Source organism: Dipteris shenzhenensis, chromosome 17 (assembly GCF_047967505.1).
Source record: "Dipteris shenzhenensis isolate YYH24624 ecotype China chromosome 17, Dip_SZ_1.0, whole genome shotgun sequence".
NCBI lineage: Eukaryota > Viridiplantae > Streptophyta > Polypodiopsida > Gleicheniales > Dipteridaceae > Dipteris > Dipteris shenzhenensis.
In genome coordinates this window covers 50,802,504-50,828,200 of record NC_141612.1, presented here as the reverse complement: position 1 = coordinate 50,828,200, position 25,697 = coordinate 50,802,504, and the positions used below count along the sequence as shown (strand labels likewise).

At 44.1% G+C, this 25,697-nt stretch overlaps 1 protein-coding gene across 1 annotated transcript; it reads right to left on the bottom strand.

Moving 5' to 3' along the window:
- Nucleotides 1-10,216: 10,216 nt before the first annotated feature.
- LOC147892255 (mitochondrial import inner membrane translocase subunit Tim13-like) lies at nt 10,217-25,455 on the bottom strand. The gene is made up of 2 exons (XM_087388781.1): nt 25,260-25,455; nt 10,217-10,837 (listed from the first exon to the last, which is right to left on the bottom strand). The coding sequence occupies exons 1-2, from the start codon at nt 25,368-25,370 to the stop codon at nt 10,688-10,690; spliced, it is 261 nt and encodes an 86-aa protein (XP_087244907.1). The 5' UTR covers nt 25,371-25,455; the 3' UTR covers nt 10,217-10,687.
- Between the last annotated feature and the right edge of the window lie 242 nt (nt 25,456-25,697).

Here is a 25,697-nt window from a genome sequence, read left to right as displayed (position 1 = left end):
CTTAAACTATCAATCCATATCTGGGTAGATAATAAGCTAGGTTAACACACATCAAATCTCATAGGGATCCCTAGTAGCCTAAAAACAGCAACCTTGACAAGTTGGAAACACTGTAATTGTTTCAACACTTCTTGATCCTTGCTAATCAAGGTACAATATCCTATTTTGGATTTATTGATGATTGACCCTGAAGCCATGCAAAAAATATTAATACATTCCAAACTTCCATTTAAATTTTTGATGTGAGTTCATGGGAGTTAGGTTTGTGTCATCAAAAAATTTCTTTGAATAACAGAGTACAAAGGAGAGTCCTTCTTAGCAAATAAAATAAAAATCTCAAGAAAGACAAGGAATTAGGAGCTTGCCAAGAAATTGCACCATCAATAACAACACTGTTACTGGCATAATATTCTATTACAAGAGGTAATAGTTCTATTATGAGGGGTAATAGTACCATTACAATCAGTAAATTGATAGTATCAGTAGTATTTCCTTGACTATATAATGAGCCTTCTTAGCAAGTTCTCATACTTTAGATTTAAGAGGTAATTCTCCTCTCTTATCTTAAGCCCATCCAATCCTAGCCTAGGGAGCTCCTCCGCTTAGAAGGGAGGGGGATAAATGGGACTCCTTCTTAACTATAGGTGCTCAAAGTCAAAATTTGATTGTCATGTTTTATTTGCATGTAAAAAATGATTTCTATATCATGTTACATCTAAGCAAAATGCAATTTTGCATCCTATGAGACATATCCACTGTCATGCATGGATTTTTATATTTGTAAAATCATTTATTACATTCATGCATATGCATGTTCTACTACATTCCTATATTCGTAACTTAAATCATCTAATACATTCTTGCATGTTTTAGATGTCGCGCATGCACTTGTGCATTTGTAACTTAAATTGTTTCATACATTCATGCATGTTTCATATGTCATATCATGTAAAGCATTAATAGGGGATCAGTTCAACAAATAAACTATTGTGCTTTTGGCCAAAACTTTAGGCATATCCTTTGTTTGCATCATACTGCTTGCACAATCATCAATGGTGTGGTTCTTCCTTTCTGCTACTCATTTTTGTTGTTGTACTTTAGGCAAGGAAAACTCTCTGCATATTCCCCATTGCTTGTAAAAACTAATAAGCTCTTTGGAGGTATATGCTCCCTCATTGTAAGATCTAAGAAACTTGGATAAAAGTACCCTACAAGATCCTTGCTACCCAACAACCATCCAAATTCTTTGAGCAACCCCTTTACTAGGGCTAGAATGGAATATTCCTTCACCACCCTTCCCTATATGAATTTGAAGGCCAATTGATTGCAGGTCTCCCAGATTGTCTATGTTTATTGATTGCAAAAATAGGATTGTCTATCTTTATTGTCTTTCGTCATGTGCAAGGGTTGTAAATCTCTAGGTATAATAACACCATGGGTACATAATTTACTGAAGTCATTAATTGCATGACTACTGTCTTAACGTTCTACTCGATCATTGAGACGAATTGACTTCCTACACTCATCTCCAATAGGTGGTATGATAAGCTCTGCTATGCTTCCCTAAGAATTGAGATAAAGAGAATACCAATACAAGCATAAATAAATACATGCTTTAAAGTTATTGCCAACACAAAAAGATATCAATACAACCTTGAACCCAAAAGAAAAAGCCATCATCTGAAGTGCCAACTTTGTACTAACTATTCATTCTTAGACATAACGAACATGTATCTAGCAAAATGTATTTATTTTATGAAAAGCCTACTATTTCCTCTTCTACCAACCTTGAATTCCCCCAAAGAGATTTGCACATTCCTCTTCAAGTGGAAAAATTTTGACTCTATGCACTTGATGCAAATACTGCTTACATACCAAGACCAAAACGTATAATGTATTTTAATGAAGCAAAAGTGGTGGTGAGCCAAGCAGATGAAAATATTTGCTTGAACTCAACCCAAGTGGTCGGGGCTCTACCCTGCAAGAGCAAGTTAGTCCACCATTTAATTGCATTGCCCTTGAGAAATGTGTTTTCCTTCCTAATCTTTGATGACTCCGTGAAGTTCCCACGAGCATAGGTAGCATCAAATTGTTGCACAAAAGTCAATGCTTTCAACTTGTCTTGTGTCCCATTGAATGTCTCAAATTTAGCAACAACCCCACCCTCTTTTTAGTCTTTCAATTTGCCCTTAGGTGCAATGTTGTCATACACAGTTGGCTGCAAATAAGGTGGTGGCATCATCTGGCCCATACTCTACATTATTGCTAACCTCCCATGGTTGAATTGACCATTCTAGGTCCCATTCCCTATGTCTCTGGCATATTCATGGAACCACCCATAATTCTTGGCATCCCCAAAGTTAGCACTTTCTCTAGGCCAGTCTCCAACGGCCAATCTATCATTGGGTTTGTCCACGGGGTTATTTGCACATGAAGTTCATGTCACTGTGACAGATGTGTGATGTGGAGAGGGCCTAGAAATAGCAAGCTACGAAGGATTTTGGGCGGGTGTTTGGAACTATTAAAAAAGAATGGGCTATTTGGGAGTACAGAAAAAGGGTGATTACTTTGAAGGGTGTTTCATATCTAAGAGATGGTGTTTGTGAAGGCCAGAGTATAGGAGCTTGACAGTAGTGTTTTGTCGCTTGCTAAAAGCCCTCTTCTTCCTTCATAACCCTTTCTCTTATCCTCCCACCCGACTTCTCCTTTCATTCCACTTCCTCTTCCCTTCAAAATGGCTACCCTATCAAAGATAGCAGAGAATAGGGTGAAGATTTTGGTATTACCCACCTTCCTGACAGATGGTCAATTGGATGGGAATAACTATGGTGTTTGGCGTGTTATGATGGAGTTTGTGTCTTGCACTCATATGACATAGCAGACTTCATTTTGGTGGGTGTCATAGAGTCAATGCAAGGGTATGTTCTTTCATTTTTCTGAACTATGCTCCTCAAATTATAAATCATGTAAAGCATACAACGGTAGCCAAAAGCATTTGGGAGCACCTGGCATCCTTGTATAACAAGACCTCTCCCATGAAGATGGTTTCTCTCGAAGTTCAAATGAGGGTGTTGGACCCCACAAACCTTCATCAATGCAGGAGCATATCAACAAACTCTAAGAGATTTAATAGGAGATTCTTCAAGAATGAAGGAAATATCCTCTAAGGATATGGCCATTACACTGCTCTCTCACTTGTCTTCTTAGTACTCTACCTTCTATTCATCATTAATTACTAGTGGTAGGATGAACACATTGACTTAGTAAGAATTGGCACCAATGGTATCCAATCAAGAGGAGAGATCTCATGGCATTGGCTTAGCCTTAGCAGCTCTGCAATAAGGACAGAATCAAGGACAAGCTCACTATTGAGAAAGTGTCCTCTATGACAGCCAATAAGGGTACTAATTCTTCCTCTGTAGCACCTTTATCCATATTGACATTCTTGATTCTCTAGCATCCTACACTTCAAGCTAAGGATTCCAGGACATGGATCATTGATTGTGGTCCACCATCTCATAACATGAGCCCATCTCGAACCGGACTCGAGGATTTCATGATTTTAGGGGGAGATATTTGTATTGGCGATAATTCTATCATCAAAGTTCATGGACAAGGGAGTCTCGACATTATTCCCAATAGCAAAGGAGGGATGCACTCCTCCAAGGGACCTGCAGGCTTAGCACAATTGTTCTGTTCAATGAACACTTTGTGGAGGTCAGGTGTCACCAAGCTGTAAATACTCCAAATCAAAATTTTAGTTGACCATTTATTTGATCATAATTATAGAGTTCTCCATTTATTTAATTATGATCAAAGAGCTATTTTTCTATTCGTCAAAGAATTGACTTTTGTAAAGTTACTTAACCCTGGTTAAGTAAGCTTAACCTTGGCTAGGGAAACTTGGCTTAGGCCAAGAGGGTTAACCACAATTAACTAGAGCTGACTACGCTTAGATAGTATTGGTTTCAACCAACAAAGCTTGGTTTTAACCGAGGATTGACATCGGTCAACCAAGTGATTTCCGACTCTGATCGAAGAGTTTTGGCTTTATAAAATTAAGGCGCCTCGAACTATGGTCAAAGCCCCTTAATTACGATCAAAAGGGTTGACCTCGATCAACTAGAGTATTCTCTATGTTATGTGCATACATGTGTTTAGTGGGGACGCCCATAGTGACTAGGACTAGTCTAAAGTGTATTTTGGATGCAAAAGCGCTAACATTTAATGACCGCCATGGTGGGGATGTTTCATTAAATGGTTGCAAGTACCAAGAGGGATAAAATATCCTACATTTAAGGGAAACTAAGGTTGCTCAATAAGAGGAGTCTACATCACCATGTGTCCGAGGGCTACAAAGACCCCAGAGCTGCCCTATGTGGCATTAAATTAGGAAAGTAGACTAGCAATTTGACAAGTGGCATGTTGCCAAAGAAATGAGCCATGATCTCTTGTAAAGAGTGAGATTCACATATGTTTATTATGGTTCAGCATTGAGATGAGAACTGGCTATATTCTGAACTTTCATTTGAGATAAAGACCTTACGAAAGGGGTTTCAGCTTGTTGGTTTTGGACCCTAGTGTGCTTGCAGACAGAGAGAGAGAGAGAGGGAGAGAGAGAGAGAGAGAGAGAGAGAGAGAGAGAGAGAGAGAGAGAGAGAGAGGGGGGGGGGGGGGGGGGAATGGTGTGTAAACATTTGCAACAATTTGAGAGCAAGAAAACTGTGACGACTTGAATCGGATCTCCTTCTATTTTGGGTTATATCAGGGAATAAAGCAATCAGCCAGCAGGCAGTTCACACTGATACAGTGAATCATGGAATTTATGCTTTGTTCGAGTCTTTTCTCAATCATGTCATCCCCTCGAGATGACTTATAGCATTTTCGTTTTGGTCACCTGAATGTTGAAGCACTACGTAACAGATGGTCTACCAAGGAAGCAACACCAAGATGAATTTCTGAGGCAGGCCTCATGACGGGCTTCTACACCTCTGAAGTTAGTTCATGTAGATCTTTGTGGACCTATGGCAATTCCCAATCTTGGAGGTGTGCTCTATTTTATACTATTGGTTGATGATTTTAGCCACTTTATTTGGATCTATTTTCTAGAGTAGAAAGCTTTTGCTTATTTTCGGTTTAGGGAATGGTGTGTGCCCTTGTCAAAAATGAGTCTAGCTTGCATTTCTAAACCCTAAGGTCTGATAAAGGTGGAGAGTTCCATTCCCACTCTTTGAGGAATTATGTGATGAAGGACATTCGATGGGAATTTACCAATACGAGAACTACCTCTGAAGTAGGGGTAGTTGAGCGAAAGAACTAGGCCGTGGTGGAAATGTCTCGAACCATGCTAGCACACTAACAAGTCTGTCGATTCCTTTGGGCAAAGGCTACAGCTATGGCAATGCATATCCTTAGCCGTTATCCGACCACTGTTGTTCCGAAGGTCACTCCCTTTGAGGCTTAATTTTTGGGAGGAAACCAGTTGTATCCTATTTCCACGTATGCGGATGTGATGCCTTTGTTCACATTCCCAAGAAACTGAGGGGGAAGATGGATGTTAAGTCCACTCAAATGATATTTGTGGGTTACAACCCTCAGTCGACAGGTTATAGGTTGTATGACTCTACAGGGCATAAGATTCTCCTCAATAGGGATATTGTCTTTGATAAACAAATTCCATCTCCCATGATTGAAGGAGAGCCACCCCTTATTACATAGCCAGTTGATGATGATGATGATGATAGTGTTGATGATCCTCTCCTTGAGCTCCCTCAAGTACCATTAGTTGTTCCAAATACTCAACCAAATAGTGACCCAAATAGTGACCTAGATGATTCTCTTACTGCAGGAGAAAATTTAGGGTCAAGTTATCAGAAAGCACCCTGATGGGGTTGATTAAAACTCTCCGTGACTCAGGCATGACAGATATTCCTTCTTCCTGGCTCAGAGATCGAAAGCCATCCACATAGATCTCATCATAATAGGGAGAAGCTTCTAGAAGCAAGCCCACTACTATAGGTCAACTACTCCTTGAAGTCCCGCATTCTCAAAGATAGAGAACCCTCGACAGCACAAGAAGCGCTTTCTCAAGAGCATTGGAAGAAGGCCATGAAGAAGGCCATGGAACAATGCCACTTAGAGCATTGGAAGAAGTCTATGGAGCTAGAGTTAGAATCCATCGAAAGGAATGGGACTTGGGAGTTGGCTCCAAGACCCGTGTTGTTTAGTAGTCGATGTTAATTGGGTCTACAAGACCGAGTACTTCTATGGTACTGTGGATAAACATAAAATTCGCGTCTAGTGGCCAAAGGATACTCATAGCGACTTGGGATCGATTATGATGACACCTTTGCCCCCACTGCCCAGATGGCCACTCTCAGGACAACCTTGGCAATTGTTGCTCATGAGCAGATTTATCAAATGGATGCCAAATCAGCCTTTTTTAATGGTCATGTGAAGGAGGAGATTTATGTGGAACAACATCCAGGCTTTACCAAGTTCACAAGGATGGTTTATCGGTAGAAGAAGTTCTTGTATGGCCTTAAAGCAAGCTCCCGAGCCTGGAACTAGAAGATAGATGAGTTCTTTGTACAGAATTGCTTTCGGAGGTCGCGAGTTGATCTAAATCTATACATTTTTCAACAGGATGGTCTTACTTCCTCAATCTTTATGTTGATGACCTGTTCATTACAAGTAGTCACATAGCCCATATTTTCTGAGACAAAGGCTGCCCTTTCTCATGCCCTTGAGATGACAGAGCTAGAGCTCATGCACTTCTTTCTGGGATTGGAGATTTGGCAGGGCCAAGAAGGGTACTCTGTGTCATTGAAGTGGTATGAGCTTCTAGATGCTTTACACATGACCGAGTGTCGATCCATCTCATCACCCATGGACCCCATCACCAAGCTATCTAAGTATGCTTCTAGTGAGCCAAAGGATGCAAGACAGTAGTGTCAGTTGATTGGATCTTTGATCTGGCTACTTAATACCAAGTTGGATTTGTGCTACTCCATTGGGCTACTGAGTTTGTTCATGCAAACACCAAAGAAGCCTCTTTGGGATGCTGATATGAGTATCCTTAGGTACCCTCAGGGCATTATTCGATCAGTCACAGCAACAACTGACTACTAGGCTGAAGTGATTGAGACACTCATCGTTCGACCACCGGTTATTGCTTTACCGTCAGCTCAGCAGCAGTCATGTGGAGCAGTAAAAGGCAGCCCACAAAGCCTTGTCCTCGACTGAGGCTGAGTATCGGGATGTTTGTTCCACTACCTGTGAGGTAATTTAGCTTCATCGATTACTTGGGGAGATTGGGTTCCCACAGAAAATCGAATGACAGCTAGAGTTGTATAGCACTTTCTCAAAATCCCATGTTCCATGCACAAACCAAGCTCATCTATGTCCAAGAGAAGGTGCTCTTTGATGTGATCCAGCTCATGTATTGTAAGATGGAGGACAACAAGGCGGACCTCTTCACCAGCCATTGGCATAGGAACTGCTTGGAGATCATTCCAGCTCCTTGAGGTTGATCCATGATCCAAGAGCTAATAGGGGGTGTTAGAGGCAACATCTCCTGTATCATAGGGTGAGGGCCTTGGTTGTGGGTCTCCCCACCCATGTGAAGTAGAGTGAGGGCCTTGTTTGTGGGTTTGCCCACCCATGAGAGGTAGAGGGGGTCAGTCTTGGTGTCATCTTGTAAGCTACATAGTCCTAGGCATGTACAGAGGGATGCGGGGTTGTTTTCACCCGCCCCCATGCCCATGCCAGGCCGCTAAAGTGTTGCACTTGCTACAGATTGGTCCAGAGGGGTGGTGCAAGGCTTCTTTTGCCTGCCCTTGGGCCCATTGTAGGGCTACCACCAAGCCACTTTGATGGACCTAGGTGGCGCCTGAGTGGGGGTCAACCAGGCCCCCAACCCTAGTCACAACACTTGACCAGCAGGTTGAGTATATCTCGACCCTGGGTCGAACCTAGTCGGACAAGATGCCCCATCTAGTTGACTCTTTTAGGTAGGTGGGGGTACCATATATATAGGGGCTCCCCCCCTCATTGTTTCTCCTCTCTTTCAATTGGGTTTTCTACCAGTAGTGGAGGCATTTTCCCCAAGATCTTGTGCATACTTTTCTCTCTCTCTCTTGCTCTCGCTCTCGCTCTTTTGTTCGCAGTTTGTGTGCTCTCTGTTTGTTGTTCAGATCTGTTGCACTTCTCACACCTTCCATAGTCCCTTCCAATAAAGACTTTATCTCACCCTCTCATAGGGCTTCAATAGCCTTGTATGACCTACCAAAGGTGAAAAATGTAGTCCCTTTCAATAAAACAACAGCTCTAAATGACCTTCCAAAGGTGAAGAAGCAACTCTTGCAAAGAGGGGATAGAAACTACCAAACAATTTGATAAGATCTATCCTAGCAAAGCTACATGGACTGTCATGAACGAAAATTTTATCCAATAAAATTGAGAACCATAACTAAGGGACAAGCATGCTTTCAAGAAAAGCACAACAATACTCCCAATCATTCAATGACTCTACGTACTTGTGGAGGAGAGCAAAATCCAAGGGGAATGTCTCCTATGTTGCATCATAGACTTCAGAAATTCCTTTGATATGATTAGTTGCCAAAGGCTTTGCAAGGTAGACTAGCAAGTTCCTACAAAGTACATGGAATCTATTTATAAAAGAGAGAGAGAGAGAGAGAGAGAGAGAGAGATCCACCTGGGGGAGACCCTTTATGTTACGGTTTCCCTCTCTACCCAACGCTTTTAAACGTGTGCATTGATCAAAAGAGTTGGCCATGAACTTTGCAACCCCACAAGGCCTTTCAAAGCCTACCATTAGATCATGATTACATAATGATGTAGTACTCTTAGCCAAAATTAAAATTATGCCCTAAAACTCATTATTAGGATTGATGAATTTGGTTGATTTAAGTGGGTGACAAGCTAACATTGACAAAACCAATATCATACTAGTTTAGACGCGATAGAATGGCCAACCTTTATCACTTTTCGTACCAAGACAATTGAGACAAGCAATACATCAAATACCTTGGTTTGGAGATTCCTTCTGTTCACAAATGACAAAGTGTTTGTGGATAAGAGGTTGAAAGTTGGATAGAGCTATAGACTGCTCATGGTCCAAGTCAAGTAGAAGTATGGGGAGATAGTTTCACCTCTATCTCTTACATCTTACTATTGAAGACGAGTAGCATCCCACTTTGAGGAAAGTGAGTAGTAGAAGATCTTGTTGTGGTTGCCAAATGTCAACAATTCTCTACTAGAGGTGCATGGTAGGCCAACGTCAAACAAATAAGAGCAAATCCTCTCGTCCAACTAGATGCAAATTGGTCTCATGAGAGCATGCACCTCGTTCAATGAGACATCTGCGAGTTGTGGGAGGCATACCCAACCCTACCTCCTAAAGCTTATCATTCACTTCATCTTGCACTAAATCTCACCACATCATATGTGAGACAAATGGAGGCAAACACTTGCACTGAGATAAATCTCGTACAAATTGAGTACTCATGGCTTGCCAAAAGGAAGTAGTGGAGAGCCATTTTCCATACTCTTCAATGATGCCATGGAAGCTTATATTGATTAGTTTGTAGGCACACATGCATGCGACCCTTGGATAATATTCACATAGCTATCATTGCTCAAATATTGAATCATATCCGTAACCGTATACAGGCCCATGAGATCATGATCACTTTTGCATCATTGTGCACACCCAAAATTCATGAAATAAGCGTCTTAGATATGTAGCACTTTATTGGCCAAAACTTAGAAAGGGCTCGCCAATTCAAGATATATACACTATATCCTGCCAATTGAAATTGATAAAAAGTTCAAACTTTACCTTTCTTTGCAGGCCTAATGAGAGGCATAATCACTATTAGATCAATTCAAAACATCAAGGACATTTTTGTTAGACATAATTTTTTTTTGCAATTGCCCTCAAGGCAAGCTTGGGTGGTGTTAAAAGACATATATATACCTTTATAGGACTAGAATATATCCAATTCTGCGAATTAAAATGTTTTTATACAACAAGCAAAGAACAAAGGAAAGAAGAGTGTTTGTAAGCGACTTTCAACAAAATTATGAGTAAATGGGAAAAAAAAAAGAATGATAACTTACTAAGAAAAGCTACACTTATGTTCTCATTAGTACCCAAGCGTAAGCTACATCTAGGTTTCAAAAGATTCCAGAATAAGTGAAACAATCATATATAGAAAGGAAAAGCTTCATGCTTACAAGGTGCAAAATATAGTTTATCCCATGGCATTTTGCAGGAGGGCAAAGCAAAGTGCAGTACACTTCACACACTATTCGATCCATTCATAGGAACTTTAAAAACGTTCGATTGTGGATCTGCATGTGATGTGTGCATTTACTTTGCCCTATATGTGCAAATGCCTGCAATGATCTGTATTGATTATGAGGAGATCAAATTATTTATACGCTACTCCTGTGAACAAATAATTCAAAAAATGTGGAAGATGACTCATCTTCTTCTGAGAGTAAGTTATTAGATTGCCACCTCACTGACAGTGTTTTATTTACTTGTAAAATAAGCTCTCATTCCATAAAAAATTAGGATGTTTCCTGAACACCTAATGATTGCATAGTTAACAAACTTAAAGAGTGATCAAAAGACAATGAAACAGTCCAAAGTCCACTATCACGGCACTGAATTGATTACTGTACGGCTGATGATACCGGTGGCCTCAATATAGCGATCGACACACCGGGATATGCAGCTGCTCTCACTGTTACTCAGACTCGTGCTCGGCTTTGTTACACACTTGAGAAAACATTTGTCCCGAACTGTCTGCACAGCCCCACAACAGATTATGCCTGCTCTAATTTTCTACAAAACCAAAAACACAAAGCTAGCTAAATACATCCAGATGAATCCGGAACTCATCAAGAAAGCAAACAATGGCAACATTCCACAATATCAACATACTGTCCAGCAAGAGGCTTGTGCTGTCCCCGGGCATGCAGCGGAGCTGCATGAGTATGAGAGATGAAGGGAAGACAAAAATCCGAGAGTAATGGAAGCTAAGAGAGAGCTGAGATATGAACTGAGAGCTGAGTGATAAGAGCTGTGAGTGAGCTGACAAAACTGTAAAAGAAACTGTAAAAAAGAGCTGCTAAAACAGGAACCCCAAATCTCTTTCCAAGCCGGGCTATGGTGCTGCGTGGACACCTTCCTGGATCACCCTTAGGGACTGCTTAACTGTTTGCTGTCTTGCAGGGGACTTATAGAAGGGCTGAGGCTGCATTGGGCTGGAGAAACCAGAGGCTTTTGCTGGGGCTGGATGATAAATGAAGGCAGCATCCCCCCTTTATATAGGGGGCTGTGGGGCTGAGCCAACCAGCCTGAAACAGGCCAACCAGCCAGTTGGCTGGTTGGCTGGCTGGTTGGGCTCCCTTCCCTAGCCCTAAGCTGCCTAGGGAGGGGCACAGGGCAGCCTGTATAAAGCAGCCCTTCCCCAGCCCATTCTCCCTTGATGGGAGCTCAATGGTCCAGCCCTGAGAGGACCCTTCTGGACTCCTAACCTAGGCTGATACCTAGACCTACCTAGAATCCTCAACAAAAACACTAACCTACTGTTCTCCAATGGGTACTAGTGAACAAGGACTAACTTTCTGACTTGACCTAATGCTGAGAGACTGACCTACAAAGCTCACGCCTGACTGTCCCTGGACAAGGGCGGCTCCGTCACGGCTTACAACAAAATATCCTATCATAGGAACTATTTGCAATTTGTTGATGAAGCCAGTTGTCACCTTGCACCCAAGTGCAGGGGTGCATGTGACACTGATCATAGAACTCTCGGATATCTCTTATCTCAGTCCAACTTATCTCCCAACATAGAAGGTGGATTTCCATTATATATATCTAGATGAATCTAGAAACATGCCCAAACTCATCCTCTGAAAACACAACACATAGTGCACTTTCATGATAGTCACTCATAAGGTTGAAAACCATAAACTCCATCACGCATAGTAGAGACTAGCTACTATGACTATCAAGCATATTTTCTTAGGCAAATGCAAAGGATGATAAGATGATGGACCAAGCGGTGACGTGGTAAGAGACATTTGGGGCTCACACTCCGAATTTGCAGCAGTTGGCTATTCGAGTGGCAATTCATTCATGACTCGTACTTCATTACTGAAATAGAATATACAGCAAGAGTTCACTACTCAGCTGAATTCTAAAAAGGATTGACTTCCTCCTATCCTTGTGCAGCCCCTCACAAGTCCCTGTTGAAGATCCAGCCCATGATCTTCCTCCCTTACCCTTTTCCTAAACATAAGGTACTACACTACTTCAACTTTCCTGCAAATTCTACTAAACTTATAGTGTTTACTGTTAATTAGGAGCAGTCCTGTTGCATTGGTATCAGAGCACTTTTCGTGGAAATTCTTTGTCCAATCACTTTGAAATTTGGAGCATCTACTCTTGAGCCTAGGGCCTTCCTCTGTGCAAAAATTCAGCACCAGAAGTGCTCTCTGTTGTGAGCTGCCGCACGGCAGGCTCTGAGAAACCCTGATTTTTGAAGTGCTCAAAATTTGGGGCTTCTTACATCAATGGAAAGCCCTTGCTTCCCTGATCATTTCTATGTGTGAGATTCCTAAAAGGATGGAGGATTGAGTCAACATTGAGGGTTTTTTCTCTCTGGCGTAAGAATGTGAAGAAATTGACGATCTGATGCTTCGCTGCACCAAATTAAGTCAGATATGGCTTGAACTGATTGCACTAAGCTACAATGTCTGCCCTCAAAGTTTGGTGGAGATCTGAGCTTGGATGGAGGAGTTATGAAGGAATTTGACTGTTGGCTAAGAAGATCTGCGACGATCTAGGAGCTGACAATTCCAGTTTCTGATTTGCCTTCCTCCAAGGAGTCGCCTCTGCTTTAGGAACTCCCACACCAAGTTCCAGCAAGATACAGGTCTGTTGCGTGGGATCTTCCCCGATTTTCTTTGATTGGAATTGACACGTATGCTGCCTAGTAAACAACCTGGCTACATATCACTTCGTAATTACTCGTAGCTGTTGCTGAGGTGTCGTTCTAACTGCTGGAACCACTCCACAAAGCTTCATGTCATATGAAGGAGGATTACCCTGTAGTTCACCAATGCGGAAAATGACCCGATTGTTCACTGACAGTTTGGTGCAGTAGTATGTTGTCGAGCAACGCTTTTGTCTATAGCTTTGACAGGGAATTGGCTGTCCAAAGAATTCAAAGACCTACATAGGTCTCTATACAGATTGGTGTACACAGTGTGCAAAAGGAGCCTTGCAACAGTCTGCTACTCCTTGGTTAAGACAGTGCATTTACTCTCGATTCAAGTCATTGAAGATGCCTGTAAAGAGGTCTACTGGTCAAGCTAGTAAGCAACCAATGGGTATCCTTGATTCCATCTCAAAAAAGGAACCAATTGATGATCAGGCTGTAGTTTCTGAGCCCAATGATCCTCATGTTGGCAATGTTCAAGGGGATTTAGCAGCAACTCCTCAAGTACAAGCATCCCTTAACCAAGAGCAGATCATAAAGAGTTGTATGAACCCAATGCTACAGATATTAAAGGAGTTAACTAATGAGATTAAGACCAATAATCAGAGGATTGACCAAAGGATGCAAAACATGTCTGCCACTTTTAATAAAAGGTTTGACCGGTTCAAGAGAAGCCAAATTTATGATGGGAAGAGACCTATGGATCCCCAAATTGATGGAGACTCAAGTTTAGATGATGATGATGATCCTATACATGTAACTGAACCGGTTTGTTTTATGGCTTCTGCCCAAAGGACCTATCACTCTAGTGGAGTTACAGCTCATATGCATAAGGATTCGGCACATGGTAAAACTCCTAATAATAATAATTCAGCAGCTGAAGAGTTGTGTCAAAAATTCCATGAATATAAGTTGCTACCAACAGACCTTAGGGCAGCAATGACATTCCAACAATATATACAAACAGTATCTATTGAACCAAAAGGACCTGTTCACCAAGACAAAGATATGAAAGACAAGATTATACTTCCTAAGTTCAAAGGTGATTCTACCTTTCCTGAGGAATTGGAGGAATGGCTCAGCAAAATGGATGACTACTTCCTTCTATATCCAAAGGGTGATCAAGGTAAAATCAGATTTGTTGTTCTTCATCTGGAAGATTATACCCACTCTTGGTGGAGGCATCTACAGCAAGAAGGATTAACTTTTAATGCTTGGGATGAATTCAAGGCTGAAATGCTTAAAACTTTTATATCTCCTTTTGCTAGAGATCAATATATTTGTAAGTGGTATGATCTTACTCAGCAAGGATCAGTGAAAAATTATATCAAACAGTTTTGAAAATTGGCTCTGTTTGTTCATGGTATTGATGAAAGAGTTAGAATGCTCAAGTTCATCCATGGTATTGGTCACTTTGGAACCAAGCCTATAGTCAAAGGGGTTTCCAATTATGAAAACAAACTTCCTACACCTGCTACAACTTCTTCTATTTCTAGGTTCCCCACAGTGTATGGCAGTGGCATGGGACAGCCTAGGGCTTACAAGGCTACCGATGTAAAGCCATCCTTTAAACCCACTCCAAAGGATGATCTGGGTGATAAAAGAAACAAGTTGGTTAAGCAGTTATCTCAAGCAATTATTGATGACAGGAAGAAGAAGAATTTGTGCTGCCTTTGTGGTGAGAAGTGGACCCCTGAACATAGGAATGTGTGCAAAGCAAAAACAGGAGCAAAGTTGAGCTTGATTCTAGAGATTGATGAGGATTTATCTCCTAATACTTCTGAAGTGAAATCTAAATATCATGAATATCAGGACTGTGTGAATGAAGGCCTTGATGATGATGAGGATCATAGTTCCAAAAAGGGGACCAGCTTTCCCTTTGATCCAGGTGGGTTATCCATGTTTGACACCATGCTTATGGATGATAGTTTGCCAAGGTGCTCAAATAGATCTAGACAATGGAACATTGAAGTTGTTGAAGGTTATGAGAATGAGATCAGAAATTCTGATGGAAATGATGCTGTTGATGATGATGAAGTGTATTGGGATACACAATCAGTTGTGTACAGCATATCTCCTGATGTTTTTATGGGCTGCAAGGGCTTTCAAACCCTTAGGTTAAAAGGAACAATCAATAACAGACCAGTCCACATTTTGGTTGACAGTGGGAGCCTCATAACTTAATTAATGCAAAGACACTTCAAACAGTGAGGTTATGCCCATCCACTTTGGATCATGGGATCAAAGTTGAGGTGGCTAATGGTCAGCATTCCCACATTAAGCAATAAGTAAGCAATATTGTAAGACTGCTCAAGTGCAACTTTCTCAAGACTATACTTTTCATGGAGATCTATTTGTCTTGGAAATGGGACCTATTGACATTGTCCTTGGTTGTAAATGGTTGAGAACCTTGGGAGAATTTTCTATGGACCTTAACAAGCTGTATATGAAGTTTATGCATGAAGGTAAGCACATCACTTTGATGGGTCACCAATCTCCTAAATTGTCCTTAATTTCTGCAAGAAGAATGGCCAGAGACCTCAAAAGTATTTGGAGTCTATGCTATTCAGTTGACCAAGTCTCAAGAGGGTAATGGGTTGTTGGTGGAGGATAAAGACATGCAGTCCCTATTACACCAATACTCTGATGTATTTGCTGATCTTCCCAACCATCTCCCTCCCATGAGAGATGTGGATCATGCAATTGTGTTGGAGCCGGGATCTAAGCCAATCAACAAAGCTCCATACATACTTTCTAGAGCTAAAAAGGAAGAGGTGGCAAGGCAAATAAAGGAACTCCTTGACAAGAAATTTATTACACACAGTCAGTCACCCTTTGCCTCTCCTATGTTATTGGTTAAGAAGAAGGATGGCTCATTTAGAATGTGTATTGATTACAGGGATTTGAACAAAAATGACAGTTAAGAATAGGTTTCCTATCCTAGAATTGATGATCTACTGTATGAGCTTAGAGGGGCAAAGTACTTCATAAAGATTGACTTAACGTCAAGCTATCATCAAATAAGGATGAAGGAGGGAGATGAACATAAAACTGCCTTCAGGACAGAACGTGGGCTTTATCAATTCAAAGTGATGGCATTTGGTCTAACCAATGCACCTGCAACTTTTCAGGCCCTAATGAACAAGGTATTGCAGCCTTTCCTCTATAAATTTGTGTTGGTATTCTTTGATGATATATTGATATACAGCAAAACAAAAGAAGCGCATTTATTGCATGTCTAGCAAGTATTGGAAGTATTGAGGACACACCAGTTGTATGCCAAATCAAGTAAATGCACTTTCATGGCTGAAGAAGTGGAATATTTGGGCCATATTGTCAACAGTAGTGGCATTAATGTGGATCCCAGCAAGGTAAAGTGTGTAAAGGATTGGCCTATACCTCAGAATATCACCCAGCTGAGGGGTTTCCTTGGTCTAGCATCATTTTATAGAAGATTTATAAGGCATGTTGCCAAATTGGCAGCTCCTCTCACTGATCTTCTAAAAAAGAATGCTTTCCAATGGTCTAACAATGCCAATAAGAGCTTTGAACCATTAAAGGAGGCATTAACTTCAGCACCTATCTTGGTATGTCCTCACTTCTCTCAACCTTTTATAATTGAGGCTGATCCTAGTGGAAGGGGCATTGGAGCTGTCCTAAAGCAGAGTCATGGAGTTATTGCCTTCGAAAGTCGGAAATTGGATGACAAGGAGTCAAGTTTCCACATTTATGACCAAGAGATGTTGGCAATACTTCATGCAATCAAAAAGTGACACCACTACATCTATGGCAGCCATTTCAAGGTCAAGACCGATCATAAGAATCTCAGATATTTTCTATCTCAGTCTTCTCTATCACCAAAGCAAAGGAGATGGCTATCCATTGTGCAAAACTATGACTTCGACATAGATTACAAGATGGGCACAGAAAATATTGTGGCAGATTCTCTTTCCAGGATATGGGCTTGTACTTTATCATCTATTACTGAGGTTTACAAAGATTGGATCAATGGCATTCAAGAAGAGTATCTCAATGATCCTCAAGCAGCTGCTATGTTCCAAGACTTGCAAGATCCACAAAGGGTGGCACTTGAAGACTCATGACTGTATTTGAGCTCCTGCGAGCTTCCCCTCCCCCTCCTTACCTCTACCTCCCCTAGCCCCTCCTCCTAGCCTCGACCTCTCCTGCCCCTACCTCTCCGCCCTCACCTCCCCTCACCCGTCGCTGCCGCCGCGCCCTCCCTCGCCACCCCCGCCTCACCTCCGCCTCACCCCTGCCCTCCGTCCTCACCCCCCTCGCACCTCCGCTCAACCCCCTCGCACCTCCGTCTCACCCCCCCCCTCACCGCAGCCCCTCCGCCCTCACCCCTCACACCCCGCCTCACCCCCGCCTCGCTCCGCCCCCCCTCGCTACGCTCACCCCTTGCTGCTCCGTCCCCTCTCCCCTTGCCCTTCCGCTCCACCCCGCCCCGCTACCGCTCCGCTCACCCCCCGCCTCCCATTCCGCCCCCTCACCCCTCGCCTTCCGCCCCCGCCCCCTCTCGCCTCTCCGCCCTTTCGCTCCACCCCCGCCTTCCCCTCCCGCCCTCCGCCCCCGCCCCCCCCGCCCATTCGCTCCACCCCGCCCCTCCGTCCCACCCCTTCCCCCCGCCCCCCGTCCGTCCTCTCGCCCCACTCCGCCTCTCCCCCGCCCCCGCTTCCGCTCCCGCCTCCCCACCTCACCCGCTCCCCGCCTCCACTCCTCCACCCCGCGCCACCTTCGATTCCTGTCCTCCCATCCCGCTTCCTCCGCCCTCCGCCTTCCATCCTTCCCGCCACACCCAGGCTCCACCCTCCCGCATCTACTTCCCCCTTTTTGGGTGGCAGCCTCTTCCTCATCGGAAGCCTCGCAGTTTGTCTTGGCGGTATGGGGGCTCCCTGCCCAGAACCGGAGGCCCAGACGGACCCTCCCTCTCCAAATGCCTACCGCGTCATCCTGACAGAGCAACAATCATCTCGGGTTCAGGAGGTTGCCAATGACTTTGCCCTTACCTCTGTTTATGGCAGAGTCATTGGACATTCCCCCTCCAGATCAGCCATCAGGGACTGGCTCCAGTCCACTCTCATGCTAGAGGACGGCCATATTGAGGAGGTGGCCCTTATGGGAAGGGGCATCTTCTGGCTCAAACTCTCCAATGCGAAAGCTGCGAGCAACCTGATTGCTGGCTCCCCCACGTCAGTGGATGGAAAGATTATCATGATAGTCCCGTGGTACCGTGGATTCAGCGCAGCGGATTTTGATGCTCGGTTCCGTATACCTCGCCATCCAGTGACGCTAGTTTTTCCAGGTCTTGCTGCTGAGCTGCGGCCGATTGTCAGGGACCTGGGCTCCCACTTTGGCTGGGTTATGCACGATACTTTCGCCGATGCGGTGACTACGGCAGGAGCCCCCCGAGTCCGTGTGGCTGTGGCGGATCCGCGACTCTCCCGGCAGTGATCGAGATCGTGACAGATGCCGGCAGCATCACCCAGAGCATGGTAGTCACCGGACAGCCAGGACAGTGTCTGAGGTGTCACGGCTTTGGGCACCTGGCGGCTGTTTGTCCACGCTTCGCCAGTTCTTCTCGGCCTCCCCCGCCCCCCCCCTCTCCGCCCCCTCCCCCCCCCTCCGGGCAGCCACGCCAGGAGGAGCAGAGGCAGCCGGAGCCCGGACCAGAGATAACTGGCGGCTGGACTGAGGTTAGAAGGAAAAGAGGAAAGAACAAGAAGATTTTTGATAAAGGCAAGGAGGCAGAGGTTACCCAACCTCTGCAGCTGCACCTCAGAGACCCGACAGGCAGCCGCCCCAGGGACCTAAGAGAGCATCTTCTTCGACGGTAGCCCGCCCTCCACAGCCTCAGGTCCCCCTCTCTTCCTCTCCCCAGCCTCTTCCCATTCAGCCCCAGCCCATCCTCCAACTGCACCCCATATCTCCCAACCCGCAGCTTCAGCCCCCTCCTCATCCTCCTCAGTCTTCCCCCCCTCCTTCTCAGCCCCAGTTCCAAATGCATCTCCCTCCCCCCCCCGCCTCTTTCAGCTCTCCCGCAGAGCTAGCTGCACCGACGGTTCCTCAGCCGAGGGCAGCCCCCGCTCCCCCTCCTCCTCCTCCTCCGCTAGTCGCCCCTGAGGAGTCTGAGTTGCCTATTCCCCAGCCTCCTCCCCCTCCCCCTCCGCTGGCAGGGCACCATGAGTCTACACCACCACCGGAGCAGGCCTCTCCGTCCGCTAGCCCCTCAGTGGCAGACTCTGACGGGCCTCAGCTTCAGGAGAGAGAGCTCCCCCGCGACTTTTACAGATCTGGCCCCTGGAACTACTTGGATGTGGCCGACCTCGGGACTTTCCCTGCTTGCCTCGACATCAGTATCTTCCTGCTCCGCAAAGGGGCGGATGGGAAGATAGCCGCCTTGGCCCCTAGGGATGGCCCTAGCTTTGCTTTCACGTTCCTTAGCGACGGCACCAAGACCTGGACAGACGACTCAGTCTGGGAGGCCCTCAGGGAGCAGACGCATGCTCAGGTTTGCTCCTGGATAGGCCCGTCCGGTGGGCAGCTTCTCGAGACTCAGTGGTCCGAGGGTGACGTGCGCCTGCAGTGGCGTTGCGCCGCCAAACGCTTCAGACTGATTGTGATCCTCAGGCCCCCCTGTCTTGGCCCCTCCCCCAAGATGTGAGAGCCTGGACTCCTCAGAAACTCCGTGCCTTCTACGGGATGTCCACCTCAGAGATCTCGAGCTGGCTCGAGAAAGCTTTCGTTCATGGTACCAAAGGCCTCTCGCCTTTGCTGAAGGTGTTGAAGGACGGGCAAGACGACCCCGCTTCCCCCTCCAAACCTTCCCATAAGCGTCAGCGCCTCCACTCCGAAATGTCAGCTTCTTCTTCGACTTCGACCACGAGCAGACAGTTGTTCGCAGCCTCCCAGTCCTCACCATGAGCCTCCACCTCGTATCCTGGAATGTGAACGGGTTTCACTCTTCTGGCACCCGTGGTCCTAGGAAGCTCATTTTGAGACAGGAACTTTAGCCATCAGTGATTGGTCGTTTGGATGTACTTCTGCTCCGGGAGCACAAGCTTTCTGCGGCTCACTCCCGTAGATGCGGGAAGATTCTCCCTGGACGCTCTCACACTTATTGGGAGCCCTCGATCGGCGCACTGGGGAGGAGTGGTGGTGTCTGCGGAAGATCTCCTACTTCCTGTGGCTTCTTGCCCACAAAGGTCTTCCAGTGGGGAGCTGGTTGCGGCAGATAGGTCAGGACGGACGCTGTCAGATCTGCCATGAGGATGAGGAGTCACCAAAACACTGCCTGTGGAGCTGCACTCGCGCCCAGGAAGTGTGGAGGTGGACTTTCGGGATTCTTACTCGCGCAGCACCGGAGCTAGGTTTGATCACTTGGGGCGCTTTCTGTTGGTGCAGCACCGCACCTGGTCTTCATCACTTATTCGAGGCATGCCAGCAGGACCCCACTTTCCTTATCACACACGGGACGTGGGGGCCGCTCGAGGGTATCCCGCAGCACCTAGCAGAGGCTGATACAGGAGTTCAGGAGAGGCAGCCAGTCTGGGAGATTATTAGCAGCATCGCAGGGTGGCACATTTGGACCTCGCGTTGCGCGCAGATCCTCGGTGGCACCTCCTTATCGACTGCCCAGATCATGACTAATATTTGGAGCGAGATTATTCATACCCTCAGAGGCCAGTGGGACCAGATTCAGGGAGATTCCCGGGCCGGTCGGGAGAAGCGGAGACGCTTCCTCCGGGCTTGGGACACACAAGGCCTCTTCTTCGAGCAGACTTCGCAGGGCCTTCGGTGGCGCTACTCACCACCCCGATGGCTGTTCATTCACACTCGCCTTATCCCTCCGTGAGAGAGTGATTTTTGTTACCTTTTAGGGCTGTGTCCGATTTGAACGCAGCCCGTCAGCTACAAGCTGACCTTTTGTATCTTGCTCTCGAAGTAATATAATTAGCACTGTTTTTTCGGCAAAAAAAAAGACTTGCAAGATCCTGACTGTCAGCAATATCCCAATTTCAAGTTGCACAATGGGTTCTTGTAGTATAATGATAGAATATTTCTTACTGAAAATTCCTCCTATAAGCTGCTAATCTTGCAGGAATTTCACTCATCTCCTATGGATGGGCCTATAGGCCTCAACAAGACGTATGATAAGGTAAAACAGAGTTTTTACTGGAAGGGGCTTTGGAAGGGCGTTCTTGCTTATGTTCAAAGCTGTAAGCCCTGTCAACAAAACAGGGAGTTGAATATGAGACTAGCTGGTCTACTACAACCTCTGCCTATACCTCAAGGTAAATGGATACATATCAGCATGAACTTTATTACAGGTCTACCAGTGACCTCTAAGGGTTGGAACAGCATCTTTGTGGTTGTTGATAGACTTACTAAAGCTGCCCACTTCATTCCTCTTAAGACACAATTTACAGCATCCAAGGTGGCTAAGCAATTCATGGAGAATGTGTTTAAATTACATGGACTCCCTCAGGAAATTGTGAGTGATCGTGATGCTAAGTTCATGGGGCATTTTTGGCAAGAGCTTTTCAGTTCTATGGGAACACGTCTTACCCCAAGTACAGCAGATCATCCTCAAACTCATGGACAAACAGAGAGGGTTAACCGCTGGTTGGAAGAGTATCTAAGGCATTTTTGCCTTGAGACTCAAGCATCGTCGGACCAATGGTTGCATCTAGCTGAATTTTGTTATAATACCACCAAGCATCAATTGGTATGAGCACTTTTGAAGCCATGTTTGGCTATAAAGCTCATGTTCCATCAACCATTATTGATCAAGCATTGACCAGCTAGCAAGCCAAGGATGATTTGGCTCACATGACTGCTCTATTACAGCAATGTAAATATGGTAAGGGCCCAACCAAGGATGAAGGATTATTATTGATGAGCATAGGAGAGATCTTCATTTTGAAGAAGGGGATTATGTATTTCTCAGATTACATAAGTCCAAGCATGCTTCTTTGAAAGGTAATACCAATGTTAAACTTGCTCATAGGTATTATGGACCTTACAAGGTTTTGAGGAAAGTTGGGGAAGTGGCTTATGAGTTGGAGCTTCCATCATCCTCTAGAATACACAAAGTATTCCATGTATCACTTCTCAAGAAGTATTTGGGGCCTAAGGAGCAAGTTATGGAAGAGCTACCTCCTATGGATGAAGAGGGCCAGATTGAGTATATACCTGATCCTTGGATTTAGAGATCATGTGTTGAGGAACAAGTCCTACATGGAATATCTTATCAAATGGAGAGGTCTACCTGATGAGGAGTCTTCTTGGCAGCCATCTACAATTGTGGAGCAGTACCCCTTGATTGCTTAGCTGAATTCTATGGCCAAAATTGCATCTTTATGAGCAAATTTGATTTTCTCTTGCTATATATGGCATATATGGACATGCTGCAGCCAGCATTCACTATCCTTTCTCAGATCAGCATGTCTCTCACTGGATTATATGATCAGATCTGTTATATTGGACAGCATAGCTCTTCCACCCGGTTGCTTGATTTCTTGGGAATATTATATGATCCATTTACAGATCAGCATGCCTACAGGGAGGTATTTGACTGAGAAACTTCATTGTTCAGCTGATATGACCAGAATTGAGCTGTTCAGGTTTACAAGGAGCATTGTATGTCCAAGTTACAGCCTTTTCAAATTTGAGGACAATTTTCTATTTGAGGAGGGAGGATTGTAACAGAGGGTTACCTTTGGCTAAACTTAGGCTAAAGTTAGTAGAAAGGCCTTTATTGGCTTGTATGTGTTTTCGCTTTTTATTTGGGGATACCATAAGTTGCCACGTGGCATCCTAGGAGGTAATCCCATAAGCAATACTGCTTTGTACTACCCTAGGCCATACCTATATAAGGGCTCTAGTTGTACTTGGCAATTCATTCATGACTTGTACTTCATTACTGAAATAGAATATACAGCAAGAGTTCAATACTCAGCTGAATTCTAAAAAGGATTGACTTCCTCCTGTCCTTGTGCAGCCCCTCACAAGTCCCTGTTGAGGATCCAGCCCATGATCTTCCTCCCCTACCCTTTTCCTAAACATAAGGTACTACACTACTTTAACTTTCCTGAAAATTCTACTAAACTTAGTAGTGTTTACTGTTAGTTAGGAGCAGTCCTGTTGCAAAAAGGACTCTCAAATCGTCACTCCAGGCACTCTAAATCAGGGTTTGTACTAGCTCAACAAACATAACAGTAGCATGTCAAATACATGTGTGGCATCAGCTACTTCAACAATGAAGAATGCAAAATTATGGCATGTAAGATATAGCCATATCAGCTTTACAATTATTGTAGATACATGGGATGGTACAGAATATGCAACACACCTCCTAGACATGTCTGTGAGGGTACATTTTGAGAAAGCTACAAAAAGAAACAAGATCGTCTCCTCACTACCATCAGTTAAAGCTGACATGACTCACAAAAAGCTGGTTCATCAAAAGCTTCCACACAAAATAGCTGTCTTTCAACTTCCACCAAGCAACCTTTGAGTCAAATTGGCCTAACTACTTCACCATTAATTGCATATAAAGTATCAAAACGCTAACCTTCTCCTTTCCTTAAACCAATGAGATTTCGATGCCTTTCATCTCCTCTCCGAAGAACTTGGTAAGATCAATCCAATTCATTGGCATTTTCTTTGTAGAATAAAAATAAAAAATGCATTCTCTCGCAAGAGCTCTTACCAGTAGGCTAAATGGCTTTTATGTTCTCGTACATCAACAATGCATTCTCTTGCGAGAGCTCTTACCAGTAGGCTAAATGCCTTTTATGTTCTTGTACATCAACATGTTAACCTTCTTCGAGCCTTGTGAATCGCTTTGACTCCTTACCAATGCCTAATGGCCTTCCATCAACATGCGCGTGCACATGTTATGTTGTGAAGTAGGAAAATTCATTTTAGCTCGCTTTTGTACACCATACCTCATCTCAAAATGTCGCATCAAGCAAGGCTTCCAACGAGCCACAATTACAACCCTTCCCTAGAAGCAAGCTACATGGGCTCCACACCATGCTCTAGCTTCATGACTCATCATCACAAAGGTTGTATTATAGACCATATTTTTCAATCATTTGATGTAAAGCTCTACAGCTTGTTTTGGACTTTCTTGAGCTGTTTTCTATGTTGATTTATATTTCTCCATGGGTTTGTTTCTCAAATTAGCACCAGCCTTACCTTTCCTTGCTATCTACTCTCTTATAGCTTGCATAACTAGACATATTCTAAATGGAGAGATATGCCATGTGTCTTATATCAACAATTTTTCTTTGAAAACGCTTGTTTGGGTTTTTAAGACAATGTTGAGTTTCTTAAAATGTGAAGGGAGTAGAACAACGATCAAATCTTGACATTGATCTACTTTCTAGCATAGGTGCGATACCCATTTTGTGTTGGTTTAAGCAAGCATGATCTTCAAAAAGTTATCTTCTTGGACGAACACATCGAGAAATGCTTATAAGGGACCAATGGGATTCCACTCGCCCATCCTTCCATTATTGTCATCCTAAGCGTGAAATGCTTATAAGGGACCAATGGGATTCCACTCGCCATCCTTCCATTATTGTCATCCTAAGTACAAGCTGACATTACGTAAAAAGAAACCCCTCGCTGAGCTTTAAAGCAAGCTACTCTAACACCTTTATAATTATGTTGTAGTAGCACATTTGTCTTAACAATTCCAATTCAGTGGCATTTCAGCTCTAAACAAATAGACAAATGCAAAACATGGTCTAGGATATGTCCCTTGCTCCACAAATTAATACGTTTTCCGCATGAAGCTGCTTTGTGTGATTTTCCACGTATATTTCGTATGATAAAAATTCCAAATAAACCACAAGAATTCCTTTCTTTCAACTATAGGCATACATGATGGTGGAAAGGGAATGACAAGGAACGACGTCGCACATAAGCCGTGAGAGCTACGAGATGTAATATGTTGGACAGTATTGAACGGCTAAAGCACACACCGCGTGCTTAAATTTAATTGTGATGGTAACTCCTTTAATACAGCTACACGCAGACGTTTGTACTTGTAAAATCCTCATACTTTTGGGTTTCATAGATACATCGAAAGCTTTCTGTTTCGTTTTATAACGAACTTGAATTCTCGGCTGAAGGCAAAACAACTTACAAAGGAATTTGCACAGCAGATAATCACAGCATACTTACGTTGAAGAACTCCTCCGCGAAAGCTAGGGCCAGCTGTTGTTGCACCTGATTCATCACTGCTTCGTTAGAGGGAGGAGAAGAGCTCGAGGAAGGCGACGAGAAGGAGTCCATTCTGTCCTCTATTATGTGAATACATCTAGATTTCTTTAGATAGCACGTGAAACCCTAACTTTTTCAAATCAAAACAATTGTAAATGCAACATATTTTAAAAACTAGTTGTATTAATGGGAATGATGAGACTGGCATTGAACTTTGATCACTGCACACCTTAAATTGTCTATTCCATACCTCCAAAATATAAAGCTTGGAAGCAAAAATTTTGGAGATCAAAAGCATCCACTACTCATGTTAATATCTTTGTTCCCTTTTGTAGGGTTGCTTGACCTTGGAGGAGGCTCGTGTTATTGCTACCCCTTTAAAGGTCTAGTAATTATTTC

What these genes read in the sequence shown, in the direction of transcription:
- LOC147892255 (XM_087388781.1), bottom strand. Translation starts at nt 25,370, where the DNA reads ATGGACTCCTTCTCGTCGCCTTCCTCGAGCTCTTCTCCTCCCTCTAAC. An exon ending in TCGCGGAGGAGTTCTTCAAC is followed by an intron (nt 10,838 to 25,259) that starts GTAAGTATGCTG and finishes GGGGCTGTGCAG; the next exon opens with ACAGTTCGGGACAAATGTTT.